Source organism: Ascidia mentula, chromosome 6 (assembly GCF_947561715.1).
Source record: "Ascidia mentula chromosome 6, kaAscMent1.1, whole genome shotgun sequence".
Taxonomy (NCBI): Eukaryota; Metazoa; Chordata; class Ascidiacea; order Phlebobranchia; family Ascidiidae; genus Ascidia; species Ascidia mentula.
The window spans coordinates 1056491-1078374 of NC_138571.1; the positions used below are offsets into that span (position 1 = coordinate 1056491).

The 21884-nt window shown below is 37.7% G+C and overlaps 3 protein-coding genes and 1 long non-coding RNA gene across 6 annotated transcripts; all 4 read right to left on the reverse strand.

Annotated features, from left to right (window-relative positions):
* Positions 1–2983: 2983 nt before the first annotated feature.
* Positions 2984–6510, reverse strand: LOC145906422 (zonadhesin-like). Its single transcript, XM_082993840.1, has 7 exons — positions 6491–6510; positions 6051–6301; positions 5114–5293; positions 4601–4837; positions 4037–4285; positions 3554–3659; positions 2984–3259 (listed from the first exon to the last, which is right to left on the reverse strand). The coding sequence occupies exons 1-7, from the start codon at positions 6508–6510 to the stop codon at positions 3241–3243; spliced, it is 1062 nt and encodes a 353-aa protein (XP_082849966.1). The 3' UTR covers positions 2984–3240.
* On the reverse strand, positions 6089–8084 carry LOC145906656 (uncharacterized). The gene is made up of 4 exons (XR_014402847.1): positions 8030–8084; positions 7002–7136; positions 6437–6616; positions 6089–6224 (listed from the first exon to the last, which is right to left on the reverse strand). It is a non-coding gene; the product is annotated as an uncharacterized LOC145906656 (long non-coding RNA).
* A 1191-nt stretch (positions 8085–9275) lies between these two features.
* On the reverse strand, positions 9276–13635 carry LOC145906597 (zonadhesin-like). Of its 2 annotated transcripts, none has more exons than XM_082994052.1 (9): positions 13534–13635; positions 13130–13264; positions 12390–12569; positions 11923–12096; positions 11577–11756; positions 11018–11239; positions 10528–10767; positions 9831–9925; positions 9276–9419 (listed from the first exon to the last, which is right to left on the reverse strand). In XM_082994052.1, exons 1-9 carry the CDS (start codon positions 13583–13585, stop codon positions 9327–9329), a joined length of 1371 nt encoding a protein of 456 aa, XP_082850178.1. In that variant the 5' UTR covers positions 13586–13635; the 3' UTR covers positions 9276–9326. The 2 variants fall into 2 exon arrangements, with proteins under 2 accessions (XP_082850178.1, XP_082850179.1); XM_082994053.1 differs by having other exon boundaries at positions 9827–9925.
* A 2340-nt stretch (positions 13636–15975) lies between these two features.
* LOC145906599 (SCO-spondin-like) lies at positions 15976–19651 on the reverse strand. Of its 2 annotated transcripts, none has more exons than XM_082994056.1 (8): positions 19578–19651; positions 18769–18948; positions 18385–18630; positions 18019–18192; positions 17660–17845; positions 16965–17195; positions 16556–16732; positions 15976–16079 (listed from the first exon to the last, which is right to left on the reverse strand). In XM_082994056.1, the coding sequence occupies exons 1-8, from the start codon at positions 19633–19635 to the stop codon at positions 16066–16068; spliced, it is 1266 nt and encodes a 421-aa protein (XP_082850182.1). In that variant the 5' UTR covers positions 19636–19651; the 3' UTR covers positions 15976–16065. The 2 variants fall into 2 exon arrangements, with proteins under 2 accessions (XP_082850182.1, XP_082850181.1); XM_082994055.1 differs by having other exon boundaries at positions 16965–17198.
* Between the last annotated feature and the right edge of the window lie 2233 nt (positions 19652–21884).

The window sequence follows — 21884 nt, forward strand, 5'->3', positions numbered from 1 at the left end:
TTACTACTAGGCTTTAACTGCTATTACTGTTTTTCACCAACTTGTATAGGAAGAAGGCTTTTAAACCATATTTAACGAGCCAGCATAACTGTTTTTTGCAATTTTCACAATAGATACAATCTGTTCGGCAATTTTTTTTACATCCCCCACAAGGCCAAAATTTTCTTCGAGGCATTTTTATTTGCAAAAACCAAAGTGTACACTTTAAGAATTTACTGTAAAAAAATATCATGTCACTTTGAACCTGGTTTGTTACAACCTAATTATATCTTCCTGAGGTTAACTAGCTGTTTAGTTCTTTAGGTACACTATTTTTAGATGTTGTGTTCATGTATTTCCTAAATTTTGTTCCTTCTTCGTTCCAACTTGCAAGACATTACACATTTTTTTTCAAATATCAGGTGTTTTTTTCTGGCAGTTACAGAATAGTTAGGGATGAAAATAGCAGTAATAGCAACAATAATAGGAGTGACTCTAAAATGCCATAGTAGGCGTTGTAAGCACGAGTATAGGCATGGAGTCTAGACATTGTAGGCATTGAGTGTACGTATCGTTAAATTTGGATAAATATTCATAAAACAGTTATGCTGGCTCGGTAAATTTGGTTTAAAATATACAAGTTGATGAAAAGCAGTAATAGCAGTTGAAGCCATAAAGCCTAGTAGTAATAATTTGGGGAAAATCCCTCGTAATGGCAGTAATAGCCGAAATAGTCGTAATAGCCGTAATAGCCGTAATAGTTGTAATAGCTGTAATAGCCGTAATAGTCGTAATAGCCAGAATAGCCATTTTAGCAACACCGGGTAATTTGTACACAACATAAACTGTATTGGGTTCAATTACACAAAACAAATATTTGATGGAAGTTCTTCAATAAACGTGTGTAGCACAGCAGGAATTCCTTTTTTCCTGAATATAACAGCAACTAACGCGTGTAGCAGGTACTTAATACATCAGGGAGTTTACATAAATATTGACAAATACTTCAATGATTTGATTGGAAATCTGCCAGACGTTCTAGTTACCGTTAATTCCAGGAATTTTTCTTCCACGAAACAGATATTTTCGTTTTTGGTACTTTGTAATTATATTTCTTGTCAATTTCTGCTTTGTCTGATCATAAAAAAGTAAAATCATTAAATTTACACAGATTTTTTTTAAATTCATGGTTCCGAATTCGATTGGCAGAAAATGCATTGGTTTAGATGGGAGTTATTTACTAAATCATGTATAGTGCAGCCCTAAATCCTTTTGTGACGATAAGTACGTACAATAGTACACTAGACCCATCTAATCTTCTTACAACGGTTTGTTAACAAAAATTACGCATCAACTTACCAACCACTGAGCTCAACTTGTGCGTTTTTCCAGATCACCGATTTTGTTTACAAACAACTTGCAATAAATCGAATGAGAGAGGAATGAGGTTTCTTAAATTTTCGAAAAACAAAAACTCGTTATTTTTCCATTTCTATTTGTGTTCGCCACAAGCTACAGGAAAAATTACTTATAATATAACATTTTTTGGACAACAGTAAAAAGATGCAGCTTTAGTTTAAAAGGCTTTTCAAAATTGCCGTTCCAAACTGCCTAAATATATTTTAAATGCATATGACACGGCCATGACAACTTTGCGTAAAACTAAAGGTACATCTACAACAAACATATATCCAAGGTTTTACGGTTCTACGTCAACTAAAAAATGTAGAAAACTGCACGAAAAGTAACGGCGACCAAAAATCGTAAACCTTTTGCGCGGAGGAGAAAAGGACATCATCATATAAGGCGCTTGCGTCGAAAAAATGCATTGTTTACATAGGAGAAGGCGCCTTTTTTTGCAGATATCGAATAGTTTCAAACATAGGAGAAATCACAGATTACGTTACCGTAAAGGTCAGGACAGGGTTTTGTATCACACAAAAATTTCTCATTGTGACGTCACGAATCAAAGGCTTATTTGTCCTTAATTAACGGAAGACCATATGGTGTAGCAAAAACGACATAACTGTGAGTGGACAAAACGACAATGCTAAACTAACGGTTTGTCTCTGTCGTGTTTTCAAAAGTTCATGTATCACGTTAGCGATCATAAATGCTGTAACAACAAGAACACCCTGTCCCAGTAACTGTTTTATTATTACACAACTAAATAAGACATAATAGGTCGAACAGCGGCCATCTGTCTTCAGCTTAAATTAACATCAAAATCCGTTTACTGCTCTTGTTCACTTTTTGTCCCCTGGTTAATGCAATATTATGCTTAAACCAGTTTTACAATGTTTTCCATTCCTACGCATAAGGCTTGCTGCGAGCACTCGCGCACCACCGAAGCGCCTTCTATGACGTCACGCAACAATACCTCGCTTTCGCACGATTTTGTTCGCAGCGGCAAAAGTGCGACTTTGAACAGCTATATCTCAGAAACCAGTCGTCGTATCAAGCTACTTTTTTCGCCAAAAATGTTCCAAAGTTATGAACATTTCTTAGTTTGATTATTAACATGTTTTATTTTTACGTGTCATATGCACTTTAAAGCCAAGTTAAAATGAATCCAACACCCAGGACATTGATAAATAATAAAATGTCGGCAATGTTAAAAACATATGTGTGAAATGCAACTTTTAAATTTTGACTTTTTTCTTTCAACACAATATGAAAGTTGCCCATGGCTTTACCCAAACGTCCTAGATTTAAATTTTCTAATATGTGTAATTTGTGGCACACTGGATGTTAGCTGTTTCCCGAGGCTGGGATTCAGCCACAGAACTTCACTCGCTTGTGCGAAAAATATTTGGCCACCATCAAACGCTGGCTACCATTCCCAACCAAGTCGGTTTGTTTCTAAATTCCTTGTGTGATCCTAATTTTCTACGAGGAAAATTCAACATTCTTCATTGATGCAGATAAAAAAAGCTCAGGCCTTCAGCAAAGCTGGTTTACTCATAGAACTGCTGCTGTACATGTTTATTGTTAACTCGGGCATTGGTTGAACCAAAGACTGTAACCTCTAGTTGAGAATTGTTTGACAAAAATCCTTTTAAACAGGCACAAATACGTTACGGTAGAAACACATCGTTTTTAACAAAAACAGACAATAGAATTTGTTTCAATGATGTAATAACCGGGTTATGTTAGAAAACGCAATAGCTGAGTCATTTATAAAAGAATTTGGCAGTTAAGGTCATTGACGTCAACACAATGTTACACGATGTAGATTCAGATCGTTCCTCACGTGATGATTCAGAATAGAGAAATCCCGCTATAAAATACAAAGATATTAAAACACTAGGTTTGCAATTAAGTTGTATAAATACTGCGGAAATTTGGATTTGGTAGAGTGCACTAAAACATCTGTAATATCATGGTTTTGGGATTCTTGTTTTTTTAACTGGCCACAAATCCCCATACTAACTACTACAAAAAAGTGTCAAAAATAAAAGGAAATTTGCATTTTCCTTTGTTCTTTACAATTGCAGGAAATAAGCAGGCAGTGCCTTCACCAAAGAGAGAAACAGGTCTATTGGTACCAATTACGTAAAATGTGTAAGATTACCTGCTTTCGGAATGACAATAGGAAATGCATCCGCATAGTGAGGAATATAAGCATGAGATCCTACAGGTTTGGCCGGGACCACATTCATTACAACCTCTTGTAATCGCTAAATGCATTGCGAAAGTTAAAGGGAACGCAACCGGGACATTTCTATGAAAGTCATTGTTGTTGATTAATTTACAGCAAATAGTGGCTTATTATTTTCAATTGTTCAAAAATGGAAACTGCAGCGAAACATTGCTTGGAGCATTAATTTATCTTTTATTAGATCAGCAAGATACTCGATTTGATTAACTTTCGTTGCAATACTGTCCATTTGGCATAAAACGCAAGTCGTATTAAACAAAAAAAAAATTAAATTTTTAGTCACTTAATTTTAATACACATCCTAATATTATTACAAGTTGCTCTCTCATAAAGTTTTTTAGAAGAAGTTTTCAACAAGCGGTTTTAGGACTGGGTTTGAAAATATCTGTTACATACGTTCTGGGCAACCGAGATCGGGCAGTGGACGTAATAAATTGATGAGATTATTGATTGGGAATCCTTGCGTGGGATTGATGGGGGCACAAGTTGATTTGTCGTCCCTGCAGTAACCTGCCTTGCACAGACACCCGTCCATACAAACTGCCAGGCAAACTCTGCTATCAGCAGGTTGTCGTAAGACTCTGCAAGATGTACAAGCTGACTGGCATGAGCCCGGAGGGAAGTAGACCTCATTCAGGCCGCACGCTGTGGAAACAACAATACCTGAACTTATGCAAAATTGATCTTAATTTGAACAAATAGGCAATTTTATACTTGGGACAGACGTTGCCAATGACAACAAAGAGCAGAACGAACTGAGAAATATTTACATTTCACAAATATTATTGCACGGTCGGCGCATTTGCTTTAAATGACTTATTATGAAAATTTTGTTCGTAACTCATTTTAAGGCCAAACATTTCAAGATTTCTCAAAGCCACTTGAAAAATATACAACTCTCGTGGTTGAATATACTTCATTTCAATTTACTAAATAATAATTAATCAGTAAACAAGGTACCCAGTCCATTGGAAAGGGGGCGATTGACAGTGAAAAAGAATCCAGAGTTCTGTGCACGCCTGATGATCGGAACACATGCACGATTCCCATCCTTGCAATATCCCGGTTTACAAAGACAACCATCAAGACACGAGGTTGGACACGTTCTGAATCCAACCAGACTTCTTAATGCCGAACATTTTGTGCAGCCTCTCACGCAGCTTCCCAGAGGGTAAAAAATTTGGTTGGCTCCGCATTCTGGCCAACAAAAATCATTCGTTGCATTCATTCAAGTTGTGAAACATGGGAGGAATTATGATGTGATCGGAGGTGCGTTATTGAAGAAACATTTTTATATAAATCTTGTTATAGACTGGGCAGTTGATGAGACCAATAGAAAATAAATTCTAATGACAGAACACGCATTGTTGTCAGTAACGTTTATGGAACATTTTTACGACCCAAGCGGACAACCAGTCAAATAATCAAACAAATACCAAAATTACGTAAATTAAAAAAATTGCCAATGAAAACCTGTTTTCGTTGATGTACACACGCCGTTTATATCTCTGCAATATCCCTTCTTGCAAAGACAACCATTCGTACACACAGTGGGACAAACTCTCTCTTCCGCCGACAGTCTGAGGGACGCGCAGGTTGTGCATCCGCTCTGACATTTCTCAGGTGGATGAAATTCCTCGTTTATTCCACATTCTGTTGCAACCATAGAGGATGGTGAGTTGTAAGAGGATGGTGAGTTGTAAGAGGATGGTGAGTTGCAAGAGGATGGTGAGTTGTAAGAGGATGGTGAGTTGTAAGAGGATGGTGAGTTGTAAGAGGATGGTGAGTTGTTAGAGGATGGTAAGTTGTTAGAGGATGGTGAGTTGTTATAGGATGGTGAGTTGTAAGAGGATGGTGAGTTGTAAGAGGATGGTGAGTTGTTAGAGGATGGTTAGTTGTAAGAGGATGGTGAGTTGTAAGAGGATGGTTAGTTGTTAGAGGATGGTGAGTTGTTAGAGGATGGTGAGTTGTAAGAGGATGGTGAGTTGTTAGATGATGGTGAGTTGTTAGAGGATGGTGAGTTGTAAGAGGATGGTGAGTTGTAAGAGGATGGTGAGTTGTTATAGGATAGTGAGTTGTAAGAGGATGGTGAGTTGTAAGAGGATGGTTAGTTGTAAGAGGATGGTGAGTTGTAAGAGGATGGTTAGTTGTTAGAGGATGGTGAGTTGTAAGAGGATGGTGAGTTGTAAGAGGATGGTGAGTTGTTATAGGATGGTGAGTTGTAAGAGGATGATGAGTTGTTAGAGGATGGTGAGTTGTAAGAGGATGGTTAGTTGTAAGAGGATGGTGAGTTGTTGTAAAGAAATGGCGAATTTAGGAGAATGTTTTGGGAGAAAATGAAACAAATGGAAGCTGAATAGTAGACTTATAACGTTTAAATACATGCAATGTAGGGAATGTGTGTACTCACCTATTACTGGCACACATATGTTGCTCGCATCCCGGCAATATCCTGGTTTACAAAGACACCCGGATGCACAAGACGTTGGACAGAATTGAGGTTGAGGTTGACGACGAAAATCACAACTTTCGCATGGACTCTGACAACTCCATGGCGGGAAATATCGCTCATTCCGTCCACATTCTGTATTGTGACGAAACAATGATATTACAGGGTTCGCGAAACTACTTTTCTGTTGATTGATATAGTGTAAAAAAATTCTTGCAAAAAGTTTGGTTGATTTTGTTGTAGCTACGCGTGGCGGGATTAAAGCGTTCAAAGCGTTTGCAAAAGTACAATAATATTTCGAAAAATATTAATAATTAAACTTACACGAAGTTTATTACACAACTTACCTGGCACAGTTAAGACGCAAGTGTTATTGAAGTCTCTGCAGTGCCCAGGTTTACAAAGACATCCGCTCCTGCATTGTTAAGTGCAAACTCTGTTTCCTGGTGGTTGTCTCAACGACACACAATCAACACATCCTGATTCACAGCTCTCAGGGGTACGATATGCTTCATTGATTCCACATGCTGTTAATATGAGAACCAGTTGACACCAAAGTTAGGTCGGGTTTGCAATTAAATGGAACTTTTAAAATCCATTATTACTTTAAATTCATTCATACGTCATCCATGATAACTCAAACATTATGTTGGTATGGTACAGTTTTACGAATTTAATACGAATAATTCGCTACTCTGGAATGGCGGCTCGTTGCATAACGATTTTGATACCCAAAAAAAGTAAATGATTGAACCTCAACCCATCTAGCAAGAAGTAGGGTAAAAGATTAAGGTAAATTTATTGTTGTGATTTGGATTCGCAAAACGTGATGTTTTCGGCAACCATCCTCATTATTTTGATGAAATAACTTTATATTTTGAATCATAATTAGATAAAAATGTTCCAACTTACGATCGATGTTACATTCCCCGTCGTTAAGCCATCTTCCATTCCAGAAGAATCGAATCGAACAAAATCTGGACCTGCACAAAGCGGACGGGAATCTCGCGCATCTTTTACCTCGACATGATGGACAGTTGAAAAATACTGGAGAGAATAAAAGTGAGATAATGCTCACAACTCGGAACTTCAGTCTTAAGTGAGATAATGCTCACAACTCGGAACTTCAGTCTTAAGTGAGATAATGCTCACAACTCGGAACTTCAGTCTTAAGTGAGATAATGCTCACAACTCGGAACTTCAGTCTTAAGTGAGATAATGCTCACAACTCGGAACTTCAGTCTTAAGTGAGATAATGCTCACAACTCGGAACTTCAGTCTTAAGTGAGATAATGCTCACAACTCGGAACTTCAGTCTTAAGTGAGATAATGCTCACAACTCGGAACTTCAGTCTTAAGTGAGATAATGCTCACAACTCGGAACTTCAGTCTTAAGTGAGATAATGCTCACAACTCGGAACTTCAGTCTTAAGTGAGATAATGCTCACAACTCGGAACTTCAGTCTTAAAACATATAGTTTTTGGTTGATCGGCGGTTAATGCGGATAGTAAGTTCTTGGTTGCTTTTATAAGTTTAACTTTATTCAAAACAAAACTAAATCCGTTTTACTTGCGCCAAATACAACTACGCATACGAACAATATACAAAGAATAAAATGGCATGGGCACCGATAAAACTATAAAGGTCGAGTCAGGCGCCCATGTTTAAGGTGATTTCCTCACGGGGAATCTATCGTAGGATCGCAACCAGTCGCACTGGGAAGTGATGGGTTGCGACAAGCCGCATAGCACCTTAGGCGGCTCAGTTAAATTGAAATAATTTAGGTATAAATAATCAATGGAAACGTAGCGGCGCGCACTTGGTTGCGAACAAAAAAAATTATTATTGTAATTCCTAGTTTGTAGAATGGCATTTGCGCCACGTGTTACTCCCTCGTACTTTCCTATGCAAAGAATAGAATAACTGAAACGTTGCTCACCTGCTTTTGCACCAACGAAAAGTAAAACCAAAAGTATGATTGCTTTCCTCATAGTTTCATCCGAAATATTTTCTGCTTTTGCAGAGAGCGGACGTGACTTCGTCTTTTGTTCACTTGAATATTTGTGCAAAATTGCCTGTGGCATTTCGACAGAAGAACGTAAAACAACAATTTGTTGAATCCATGAGACGTGCATTGCCACTCTCACTCTCGAGCAAGTTGACATTTGCAAAGCGTCAACCAGTGCTGACCTTTGAGGATAAAAACAATTGGGACCGCCAGCAAAACAATAAAAAACTATGGTGTTTTTGAGTTTGTTAAGAACTTTTTGCCAATTGTTTGTAGTGTTTTCAATTAACTAAAAATTCACAATAAAAATTTGACAAATATGAAAAGACTAAATAGTTGGAAAACAGGTATTGATGGTGTCTGGCGCTACCAGATTGCCTCAGGCCACTGCATGCAAATTCATGGCGTGCAACTTGGAACTTGAGAGACAAATTTATTTTTCGTTGTAACTAAGATGGCCACCCTTAACTTAGTCCACTACAACTAACCAGGGCGATTTAAATCATAATTACCATAGTTTGCATTGAAATTGAGGAATTTCTGTCTCCACAAAGACTTGGCGCCCCCTTACTACCCAACGTGATCTCCAAATAATTATCTCGCAGTTACATTTTGTTCCCCCTTCAGAGAAAAATGATAAGTAAATTTTACCACTTTGCCACAAAATACCCCGTAAACCATTGAGCTCAGTTGGTAGAGCGTTGGGCCTGGTTAGTCCAATGTTGTAAGTTCCAACCTCACCGAGAGATTGAATCTAGCTCCGACTGTGCTGCCAAGCCTAATAATCGACCGTATGATCGTGGAAATTATGTTTGTATTAAAGTGTTTCCAGTATTTTTTGTAACCGAGTACGTGTAAATATTGTATCACAGGCTTCATTGTAAACTTTTTCGTTGTAAAATGTCTTTTAGAGGACGATTCCTACCAAACAGTTGACCTCATTCAAGTTTAAACATCTCAATGTATTTGCAGCTCCAGATTGTTGATGTGTTGGATTGAGTTTAATGCGTTTATTACTGCTAGGCGTGGCTGTGCAATGCATTTGCATGCGAGTCTGTATATTACCCATGGTAAAACGTCACCGTTTCGCCAGCACAATGTTATTATCAGATACCAGACATTTCTATGCACGTAAAAGCTGTTTAGTCACATTTATTATTTCCAGGCAACCCACAGATTCAAACAGTTATTTTATTTACATCAAATATGGTGAAATATTTCGTCAAATCTAACATTCCTCCGTCCGAAGAAAAAGTTCAAAACATCTACAAACATCGAGATTTCGAGCATTCCTTTCTCTTCCATCATTTTCCCAGACCACCTAAACAAGAAAAGTATAATAAACGCAACATCCCAACGATTTGAAGAAGGTCGGAAGCTTTTTCAACCCTTAACGCCTTATAGCGTGTCAAATGCACACCCTGCTGTACTGGAGTACAAACTCATCGCATACCAGGGGTTGACAGCACGCATACCAGGTAATGACAGCACGTGGTTTAAAGTATCAGCATTGCTTTTGCTTCAAGCGATACAGGAAAGCTTTTCTCAACATTTAAAAGTGTTTAGTTTCGCAGTGCGCAGATTTTTCTTAACCCAAGGCAAACATCCCAACCAACCCCATTAATAAAATAAGTTAATATTTATGTTTGTTTCAAACGACTGCTAGACTGACTTATTGAAAGCAATCTTCGGTCGAAGCAACAATATAAGTTAAAAGAACGTGCTTGCCTACAAGTTCGCGACAACTTGGAGAACAGGATCTGCAGTTGAAAACGTCGAGACAGTTGGGAGAACAAACCTCTCCGATTCCGCAACCGCCACAATCATCTGTGGAATGAGATCAAAATGGAGTAAAAATACGTTTGCAAAATGGTATTGGTAAAATGGTTGTAATTTTGTTTGGCACGACTGTGTTATTACAATATGTTTGTCTGTTTAACCAAAGCTAATGGCAACGCAACCAATAAGACGGTTGTTTCGCTGATGGCTTGTATCAGGAAATTATGGTTGACCTAATGATAAGGTTTCCATTGAAACAAACTCTAAAGGCGTGGTTTCGATTCTATTAGCAGCGATTTTATCCGGAATTGATTTTTTTTCAGAAAACAATCGAGTTCAAATATAGTCACAGATGACTGGTTTGTGGTCACGTGATATTTCAAATGTCTGACAGGGAATGTTTTAATTTCCCATGGCAGAAAAAATGCAACTTTTCTCAGTGCTCCGTAAACGAAGAAGATAATTTTGTGGCTAAAACCGCTACTAAACTTTAGACAAATATTATTTGAAAACCTGTCGTCGTGATGTACTCTTGTACAGGTAATGAGGTTTGATTTAAACTTTTTCTATCAGCTAAAGCGATGAAGGTAAATGCAGGTTTTGTATTCCCCGATAACCAGTTACGTTCGCAATTCTAAACGAGCACTCACGCGTGATGTTCCGGTCTCGGCATGACGACATATCGATCGCGAGCTCAAAGATTGTTCTGGGTTCTCTTATTGGGATGCACTGAGATCTTTCGTCTCTGCAGTAACCTTTCTTGCACAAACACCCATCGAGACACAAATCAGGGCAGACTCTGGTGGAGATGGATTGCCGCAAAGTCTTGCAAGATCTACAGCCTTCCTGGCAGTCGTAGCGTCGATGGTAAACTTCGTTGCTGTAACAAGCTGTGAAAAAGAAGGTTGTACTTTTATTAAACACAACTTCAATGTTTAAAATTGGCTGAAAACTAAATTAACTTCTTTTTCATATGGTAAACTAATAATCCTTAGTTTGTTTGTGAATATTCATACATATTATTTTTTTTAGTAAAAGATTAGTTTGCCGATCAGAAAAAAATTGCTACAAGGGGAGCACGTTTATGACTTGCAAATGGGGGAAAATTATCGTTTCTATAGGCGTCCTTAATCAACTTACACAATTCCGGTGGATTGCCGAAGAAAAATAGAGAAGGTATGAACCTTCTGATGGGAACACAGGCGTTTGTTTCATCTCTGCAGTATCCAGGCTTGCAAATACAACCACTGCGACATCTCTTCGAACACTCCCTGAAATGAACTTGCTTTCTCAACGATGTGCACTTGACACACCCGACCACACAATGCTCGGGCGGATAGTAAACCGCGTTCCTCCCACAATCTTGTGGAGAAAAATATAAGGTGGTAAAGCACAAGAGCTGTTCCGGTAAATGTGTAGATAAGAGTTCATTGGTGTTGATACTTATTTCGGGTAACAAAGTATCATGTTCCAAATAAGGTCATGAACTTTGGCCAAAAAAATCTTGTCCCGCAGGGAATATTTTTATTACTCCCTGCTTATAAGAAACCCATTCATAAAAATTTATCACAACACCCAGTTATTGAAATATCGATTGCAAAAAGTGTTTTTCAACATATCGGTGTAGTTTTTCTTTTCTTGCTTAACATAGAGAACCTTTGATTTTTTATTTATGGTAAATTTTGTGTAAACATCTAACCTGGTATAACCGACACACACTGGTTATTTCTGTCTCTGCAATATCCCTTCTTGCAAAGACAACCATCCGTACACACAGCGGGACAAACTCTCACCTCCGCCGAAAGTCTGAGAGACGCGCAGGTTGTGCAGCCGCTCTGGCATTTCTCAGGTGGATGAAATTCCTCGTTTATTCCACATTCTGTTGCAGGCATATATAGGTTGTTGCGTTAGTGCTTACAGTCATGATGTAACTGCAGTTCCTTCTACGGATTAAGGTTTGAAACACATGACAAGTTTTGTGATGCAGACCATCCAACAACAAACAAAATAAAAAAAAATAAGAAAATGTATAGGTTGCTGTTTACGTAATACTGGCACACATCTGTTGTTCCCATCCCGGCAATATCCAGGTTTACAAAGACACCCGGATGCACAAGACGTTGGACAGAATTGAGGTTGAGGTTGGCGACGGAAATCACAACTTTCGCATGGACTCTGACAACCCCATGGTTGGAAATAACGCTCATTCTGTCCACATTCTGCATTGTGACGAAACAATGAAGTTGCAGTTATCCAACATTATCAAGAATTATAACGTTTGTAAAACTAAATAATCATTAAAACTGTTTGTTGGGTGTATAAGGATTATGTAAAAAATTAAGAAGCTCGCTTATAACGAAGATATCACAGTAAATTTCGTTTTTTTCATATATTCTTATGTATGTTTTCATGTTAAAAGTTTGATGATGATCTCGTTGAAAAACATAAGTTTTTGTAATTTTATTTCCCCACTTTATTCTCTAGTTTTATCATTGATACAAATATACATCACCTGGCACAGTTAAGACGCAAGTGTTATTGAAGTGTCTGCAGTACCCAGGTTCACATAGACATCCGCTCCTGCATTGTTGAGTGCAAACTCTGTTTCCTGGTGGTTGTCTCAACGACACACAATCAACACATCCTGATTCACAGCTCTCAGGGGTTCGATATGCTTCATTGACTCCACATGCTGTATTTAAAATATATTTACTCACAAACAAATCTATTTTCAAGAATTATTTTTACTTAGAACCAAAAGCGCCAATAATGGTAAGTGTATGAAATGTGACTGGTGACACGTGACGGTTTTACTCTCCAAATAAGCACACGGACGAATTTGGATGAACTTTTGATATGTCGAAACAGTGGCGCTGTGTGCAACTAATGTTTGTATCGCTTTTATATTTAACAGGGTGTTGCTGTAGGAGTTGAAAGGAAAGTGATTGATTTGTCTGAAACAAACCGCGCACTAGCGGGGTACAGTGTACAGAATATTTGTAAATTCATAGAGTTTTAAATGTTGCAAAATATTGTAATGTTCTGGAATAATAAAGCCATCAATACATCAAAATATAGTGTATATTCCAAAAGTTTTAGTGTTGTAACCATCTTTAGCTGTTTTTTGTATATATATTTTTTAATTTTGGGTTGAAGTCTTTAAACCAACACGTTCAGAACTTAAAAATTTTCCGTATTCTGTGTATTTGGACTTTGATTTCGCTACATAAATATACAGGACACCTAACTTACGATTGTAATCACATTCTGCGGTAGTCATCCATCTCCCATTCGCGTAAAACCGAACAGAGCACCAGTAGATTCTACATACAGCTGTTGGGTATCTTGAGCAGGTTCTACCGGTGCACGACGGACAATTCCATAAAACTGAAGAAGAAACAAACTTCAAAAATTCTATTTTAAGTTTCTGCTTTATTCCGTCGCTCGAAAAATTTTTTGAGAAAAAAGCATTGAAGAAAAATTGTGTTCAGATTAATAATTTTCCCAATTAGCCCTGAATCGACCAAGTTGAGGATTGCGGCTGTGCTAGCGGGTCAGTCCGTACTTAGTAAAACATTCTAACTGGTTTACAAAAGATCAAATCTGAAAACTGAACCAAAACAAGTCGAAACCAAACTATAGTTAGTTTTACTCACATGCATCTGCACCGAGAACAAGTAGAAAAACAAAGATAATGAAGTTCTTCATGATTCGAATCAACTGCTTCCTTCAAGCTTCGGATGCAGTTGACGTTTATTTCCATCCTTATGTGTGGACATTTTTAATGGAAGAAAAATATTTGCCTCAGGGGCTCAGACAACAAAATCATAAAAAAAATGAAATCGGGTGGAGGTAACATTCTGTGCCTGGCATAACCTCAGGCATGTTTCTGTTCCTGTTGTTGTTCAGACGCCCTTTCCTTGAAATGACCTTCAAAACTGAAACCTCATATCAACCATGACTAAAGGTGAAAATTTACGACGTTGCAAAAGGTTGCAGCCCATCCTCTGCAGCAAATTCGAGTGAGAGTTTTGAGAATCATACAGAAGTTAAATTTTGCGGAAAACCTTCACAATGCTTTAGATTTAACAGCGTTATTGCTTTGCAGAGATATCTTTTTGCCTCGGGCAACCACAAGCTTTTGTGTTTTTGTCATTTCCTTGAAATGAAACGTATTACACTTGGCCGACACAATGCACGCTTCCATTCATTTGTAAATTTCTTCGAAGTGCTCATTTGTGACACAAGAATATTCCTGCGTGAGAGAGATGTGATCGGTTCGGACGGAATGCAAAGTTATGCAAATAGTATGATGCAATGAAACACGTGGACGCCATGCTGTTGTTCGGTTGATTCATGTGATTGTTAAAATTGCTTCTGGTGTAATATTTTATATCTACAAAATTACGTAACATGAAAAAACATGAATTTTTGAATCTCAACACTTTTATCTTGCACGCAAACTTATCACCAACAATAAACATGAAACATTTGTTGGGAAAGGTTGGGATTTGACTCGATAACACTCATAATTTTGTTGGTGATATTTTATTTTTCAAATTGATTCTTCATATGCGTTCAAATCCTTTCGTGCAAAACTGAATAAAAAATGGTGCAGCTGGTGACTGTGGCACCGAGCTAGCTGATACACTGCCAAGCCAACGGATCGATGATGGACCACAAGGTACCATAGAGTAGAAATATGTGTGCCCGCTATTGTAAATGCAAGCCCAGTGCCATAGATACCAGCTGCACTGATGAGACCTCACAGGTAGAAACAGTGCGTGTACATCACGTCTGCAGATTCAAAGTGATGACTGTGGGTTCTTTTCCACACACAAATTAAATTGGGTGTCGGGTCTGAGCCCACGTTGAGGCGATGCCGGTCGGTCACGTGATCGCCTCAGGCGGTGCGCAATGCAAAGGCAAACAGAATGATGCAACGAGGAGCAACATACTGGTGCCCAGCTAGGCAAAAATTAAAATATTTATATTTAAAAAAAGGTTTGTTCAAAATAAAATCACTTCAAAAATCTTAAATCACTTCAAAAAAAATCCTTAAAAAGTATTCACAAAATCAATTTCATCCTATTTACCTGAAAAAAAAGAATAATCACTCCGTCACATCTGTCGAATTGTGTTTTCCTCCAACTTTTAGTTGTGATGTTCAAGAGTGATTTGAAGGTTGTTCAACTCGGTAAAGCGATAGAACATTGGATTATTTTTAATTTGGTTTTATTTCGGCATAATTTCTAAACCATTTCATCCTTCTATGACAGTTGAGCAGTAAAATTCCAAAACACATTATAAGTTTTAAGGCATGTTGGAGTGCATTCTTCGCAAAACAAAGGTTTGCGACATTTTACAACATCGTATTCACATTTTCCACAAGAATACTCAACAAACATTTGGCCAAATAAAAGTGCTTGAAATGACAACGGGTGAAATTGTATTGGAGCCGTCCACGTGATTGCTTCGAGCTACAAAGTCATGGAATAAAAGTCATCCAATGCAGAGCAACCTTTTTTCTCCTAACTGTAGATTGCTCATCTCACAAGTATGGAACCAACAGTGCGTGACATTTAAAAGAAGATTTAAAGTTCATGATTCGCATCTCAGCGGAACCCAATCAAAAGACAACAATCGACACATCCCGATCTATAGCTTTCATCTACAGAAATCTACAGAAATACGTCACGTTTATTCCACACCTTGAAAGTAATACGTCACTAGTTTGGCTGCTGCTTATCTTAAAATTGCCTCGGGTGTTTAGCAATGCAAAGTTATGCTTTGAAAATGATACAGTGAGGAATAACTACGTCTCGTGCAGTTTGTAAAGTTTAATTGAAATAAAATTACCTTTTTTTGGTTTGTAAACTCCTGCCTATTTTTTTGTGTTTTTTGCTCTTCAACATTTACACACAAAGCCCCACACTGTACTTTTGTTTGTTCTTAAACATAAACCTGTGCATTGCTTACATACATGCGTAAATTTCCTGTGTGCTTACGTTAGTTTGAAAAGCTTTGTGCTGGCATCTGATTCCAAAATAAAACCGCGAGTGTTTGGTCGTGCTGGAATAAAACTACTACAACTAATTTCATCACAAGGTTTAATGCAAGAGGAGAATATATTTAACGAAACTTCATAACATGTTGAGCAGTCAGCTGATGTAGTTCAACTCATCGGTTCACTTTCCAATACCTAAACAAAATATAGTTACATTGGAATACAACGCCCATCGAGGTTATTGTGGTGGCCCATAAACTTTGAAGTTGTTCACCAAAAACTGATTTTGTAAATAATTTACGGTCCAGATAACAACATGGTTGTGCGACTCCCTCATAGGTATGTTGTACGTTTTAAGACTACCCGTGTCACATAATAATTGCCTCCTACATTGACAGTATAAGCAATGTGTTCGCACTAATCCACTAAATTGATCTTGTATTTGGGAACTTGAGGATTTAGGATAGAAATTTTTTAATAAACCTAAAGGTCTAGTTAAATCAATTGTTACTGACGCTGCCAGGCATACTGATCTTCTGGCAAATATTATTTTATCGAAGTTTCGGCTGTTATGCAACAGCCTTCAACAGTAGGTATGCAGCCTAAAGGTCCAGGTCACGTAACCAGTCCAACTGCTCGTAATTATCGTTACACGTTCTGTTTAAACTTACTTGAAGTGGAGGGAACGCAGTTGTAATTTGCGTCTCTGCAGAATCCAGGTTTGCAGAGACATCCCTCTGAACACACAGCCGGACATATAACAGGGGGAGGCTGAGATAAGGAGGAACAACTTGTACATCCGCTCAAACAACTACCAGGAGGATAAAACTCTTCGTTCAATCCACATTCTGTTTAAATATTTGTCTACTTAAGTAAGAGCTGTATTGTAGAAAACATGTATTCGACATAATTTTGCCCGTTTTGCCTGTGATAGATGACAATAAAACATTTATATTTCTAGCCCATCGTTCAAAATTTGTAACAAGGTTTAAACACCTTGTGGTTTACACCGGTTAATATTCGCTTCAAACATTCTTTTAAGGAAAAGAAATGTGAATATTTTCATTCAATCCACTGTACCTGGTTGGATGGTTGTGGTAGCTGGTTCTGTGGTGGTCATGGTAGCTGGTGCTGTGGTGGTTGTTTTGATTGGAACACAACGATCAAGGTTATCACGGCAATAACCAGGTATACAGCGACACCCACTGACGCAATCGAGTGTACAAACTGTGCCACTACCTGCCACTATATTCCTACACAACTGATCACATTGAGCGCATGGTGGTTGGTGTTCTTCATTCACAGGACATTCTGCTGCCACAAATAGTATGGTTTATAAAGTGAGCTAGTGAGTGACTTAGTAAGTAAGCTAGTAAATGAGTTAGTAAGCAAGATAGTGAGTGAGTTAGTAAGTGAGCTAGTTCATGAGTCAGTAAGCGAGCTAGTGAGTGACTTAGTAAGTAAGCTAGTAAATGAGTTAGTAAGCGAGCTAGTGAGTGAGTTAGTAATTGAGCTAATTAGTGAGCTAGTAAGTGTGCTAGTACAAGACTGGTTTATTTAGTTCTCAGCGGTTCACGTTTTGTCGATTTACTGGAAAATACCTCAATGTGACAATGTTAGTTACAAACTAGAACTTGCGGGTTAAACGCTTATAGCATCAAACAGGCATGCGAGTCAGCAGATTTGTTTGTAACCGCAATAAATTAAGCAGGAGGATCAACTCATGTTTCGAAATAAACCGTCATTGCTACAAACCCCCATTTCATCACACAAACCTCTTAAATCCGGACATTGATTCACATCAACACAACTTCCATTGTGTAAAACCAGAGGTGAAGGACAAGTACAACCTCCTGTGCAAGGAAGTAGATCTATGCCCAAATCACATGGAGAAGGGAGACCCAAAGGACAATGGGGGAGACATCTCACACATTCAGAGTAAACCTGGTTATTTGCACATTCTGCGAACATGAAACATCACATGGTCAGGTTATTGTTTAGATGTTAAAAAGCAGTAAGCAATAAATATAGCAGGGAAGGTTTTTACTTTATTAATTACGGCTTTACATTAGAATTTCGAATGTTGAAGCAACATTTGCAGTAACTGCGTATGATGTTACAACCTTTACTTGACCTTGTATAGGAACACACGTGTTGTTCTCATCCCGACAATATCCTGCTTTACACAGACATCCATTGAGACAAACAGCAGGACAAATTATTGGTGGTGGAGATCGGAGTGAGTCACAACTTGCACAACCACTTTCACAACTAGTTAGTGGGAAATATTCTTCGTTTATTCCACATTCTGAATGAGGACAACGTGTAATTATCTGACTTGTGCAGATCGATTACGTCATGGATCTTGTAATTCTTTACCAGTAAAACTGCCCAACAACACTAAAACAATGTAGCACAACCCATAACGTGAACGCTTATAGATCTATGCAAAATAAAGTAAGTCTAAAATATTCAAATTGACGATATAACGCAAAAATACCTGGTTGGGCTGAAGTTATGATAGTTGGTGTGGTTGTTGTTGTGGTTGTTGGTGTGTTTGGTGTTGTTGTTGTTGTTGTTGTGGTTGGTGGGTAAGGCACACACCTATTGTATCTATCTCTACACGTACCACTCTTACAGCGGCACTTGAATATCAGCCAAAGTGAAGTAAAACATGAGGGTTGATCGGGGTTGCGACAAGATCTCTCACACAAAATAAACCTGGCCTCGTTCGGTTGCTTACATTCTAAAAAAAAAGTTCGGGATTGATTTTGTGATTTAACGCCAATTAATATTGAGGACCAAGAATTTCTTCATGATTTATTTGTATGATTTCGTCCAATTTCGTGAAATAACAAAAAACTTTTGTGAAATATTTACTCACGAAGAGCTTTCCTACACTCTGCTTTAGTGACACAGCGACCTTCGTACAAAGCTTTTCCCGTTGGACAAGCACACCTTGCTCTACATCCGAAAAAATATCTACAAGAACTTCGAAATCTCCCAGCAGAACATTTCTCAATACAACTCGAACAATATTTTAGAATCTGATTGTTCGGACAACCTGTGGTTAAACGAAGCACATTTCAGTTAGGAAACATAACAAAGTTTCTACCGTGGGGGGAATTTAAACAAACGTAATTAATATTTTAGATCACATGTAAGGAGTTAAATTTCACTTCGTTTCTTAAATATTTCCCCCATAATAAAGTTGAAAGAGATCTGAGACAAACTTTAAAACCCATGAAACGTTTTTCTCAAAAAGAGATAAGTGGAAAAACTCTGACGCGGGTCTAAATGATGGAATTTTCCCGATCTAAGAAAAACATGGCTGAGATTTCTGGAATAACCTTTGATGTGACGTCACACAATAGCGCCCAAGGCGTTTAACGTTTTACGCCTAGCGTGAAATTTAATGTCACCAATTTTAATTAAACTCTATGGCTCTGTTTAATTGAAACAGAAGAAACTTAACAGGCAAAACAATTGCTTATGTTTATCGGTTTTGCGGTATAATAATTTAAAGCTGCATTTTTTTCATGCTATCAAATTGATTTTGTCTTCAATCATTGTTTAAAAGTAAAAATTTTAAATTTCGCGTTTCTGATGTCAAGGACAGTTTTTAGGCAAATTACGCTTGTGCGAAATATCAGTGTCAGAACACTAGAGAGTACGCCCTATTCTAAAACTTACTTTGTCCTGAAACAGCAGCAAAACTCACACACAGGATGAACAACAGCAAGATCTTCATGTTTCAAAATCGTTTTACTTTCCTAAATGAAACAGTGATAAAATCTACTCGCTTCCCATCAAACCCGCCTCAGGCAACAACTTTTCTCCTCAGCAGAAAGTTTGTTGTGTCCAGAGTTGAACTTCAAACCTTTATTTGAGCCTTGGGATTTTTTCAGTTTGGAGAAAATTGTATTCTGTGAAACAACAAAAATGACGTCGCGTGTTCGACAGAAAAAACATAGAGATCACAACAAACTTCATGTAAAGGTAACTTCGGGTACTTTCCCCAATTGGTTTCCCAAAAATTGTCAACGGTTAAAGTGGTTAATTATTAAATTATTTGTGGTCTGCTATTTGAAATACAACTCAACACCTTTTAGTAAATTCCTCATGTCAGTTCTGTTAAAATGTGCATTTATAACTTGTATTAGGTGGCAAAAATTTCGTATATCGATACTCTCTAAAGTGCAAAATACTTGGAGTTAATTAATTTGAATAAGATAGCCAAAGCTATTATGCTATTGATCATTTTACGTAAGTTGGTATTGATCATTTTACGTAAGTTAGTATTGATCATTTTACGTAAGTTGGTATTGATCATTTTACGTAAGTTGGTATTGATCATTTTACGTAAGTTAGTATTGATCATTTTACGTAAGTTAGTATTGATCATTTTACGTAAGTTAGTATTGATCATTTTACATTCTAGTACTGATGATGACCCAGTTCGATTTCGAAACGTCTACTAACTTACGTAAAATGAACAATCTGTTATTGTTATTGTTTTATTGTTACGTGACTTCATAGAAGGCGCTTTGGTCGTGCGAGTGCTGGCAGCAAGCCTTATGCATAGGAATGGAAAACATTGTAAAACTGGTTTAGTATAGTTTTGCATTAAACAGGGGACAACAAGTGAAAAAGTGGAACAAACTGATTTCGATGTTAATTTTAGCTGCAGACAGATGGCCGCTGTTTCGACCTATTAATCCACTGTTACGACCTATAATATTTAGTTGTGTAAAAATGAAATAGTTACTGGGACAGGGTGTTCTTGTGGTTAAAGCATTTATGACCGCTAACGTGATACATGGACTTTTGAAAACACGACAGAGACGAACCGACAATTAAGCATTGTCGTTTTGTCCACTCACAGCAAAAGATATATTAATTCGCCACAATCAACCACCAATGTATTTTTCGCAATATAGTTGTAACAAGAAATGTTGGAATTAACAATTTGAAGTCAACACATGGATGAGGTTAAAGTTATGACATCACACCCAAAATAAAATCACTGAGCAAAGAAACGTCGTTGCTGCTATACCCTTCAGTCTTCCAATAATCAAAATATGCCTTTGGTTTGTGACGTCACAGTGACATATTTTTGTTTGTTTGTTGTAAAACCTTGACCTATTTGAGGTAACGTAATCTGTGGATTCTCCTATGTTTGAAACTATTCGATATCTGCAATATAAGGCGCCTTCTCCTATCTAAACAATGCAATTTGTTGACGCGAGCGCCATGTGTAGCGTCTAATTCGCTGCAGTGAAAAAGGTTTACGATTTTTGGTTTTCGCTACGTTTCGTGCAGTTTTCTACATTTTTTAGTTGACGTAGAACCGAAAACCTTTGGATATATGTTTGTTGTAGATGTACCTTTAGTATTACGCAAAGTTGCCATGGCCGCGTCAAATACACTTACCCCGTTGAACCAAATTTACCATAACATGCTAAAATTCCTACTAACAACTGTCCTAGTGACGCAAGATAGGACTGTATGGTTGTTTTTAGTGTTGCCAAAGTGAAACCAGTATGAGGTATTTTGGCTTTAGTGGTGAGCCGTTACTGCAGGGTCCGCCCCTTTTCTGAATTAGGGCGGCAGCGTTGGGTCGCCGAAATAATTCCGTGACAAATATCTTCATTATAACTTGAGTATGGTTTTTCTTTGACTGTCTCAATTTAGGAATCTAAAACAAATCCACTCTAAAACAAATTTCCAATGTGATTTATGTAAGAGCCTACACTGAAGAAAGCTTTTAGATGGATGTTAGACTTGTAATATATCTCCAATATGAATTCGGATATGGATTCACATTTGTTGGTGAACTTTCTTTACGTGTGAATAAAAATAAGAATTTTTGCTGAATGTTTTTGAACATAAAGTGCACTTGTAAGGTTTCTCTCCAGTGTGAATTCGTTCGTGTGCCGTTCGATGGCTTGATGTACTGAAAGCTTTGTCACATATTTTACACTTGTACGGTTTCTCTCC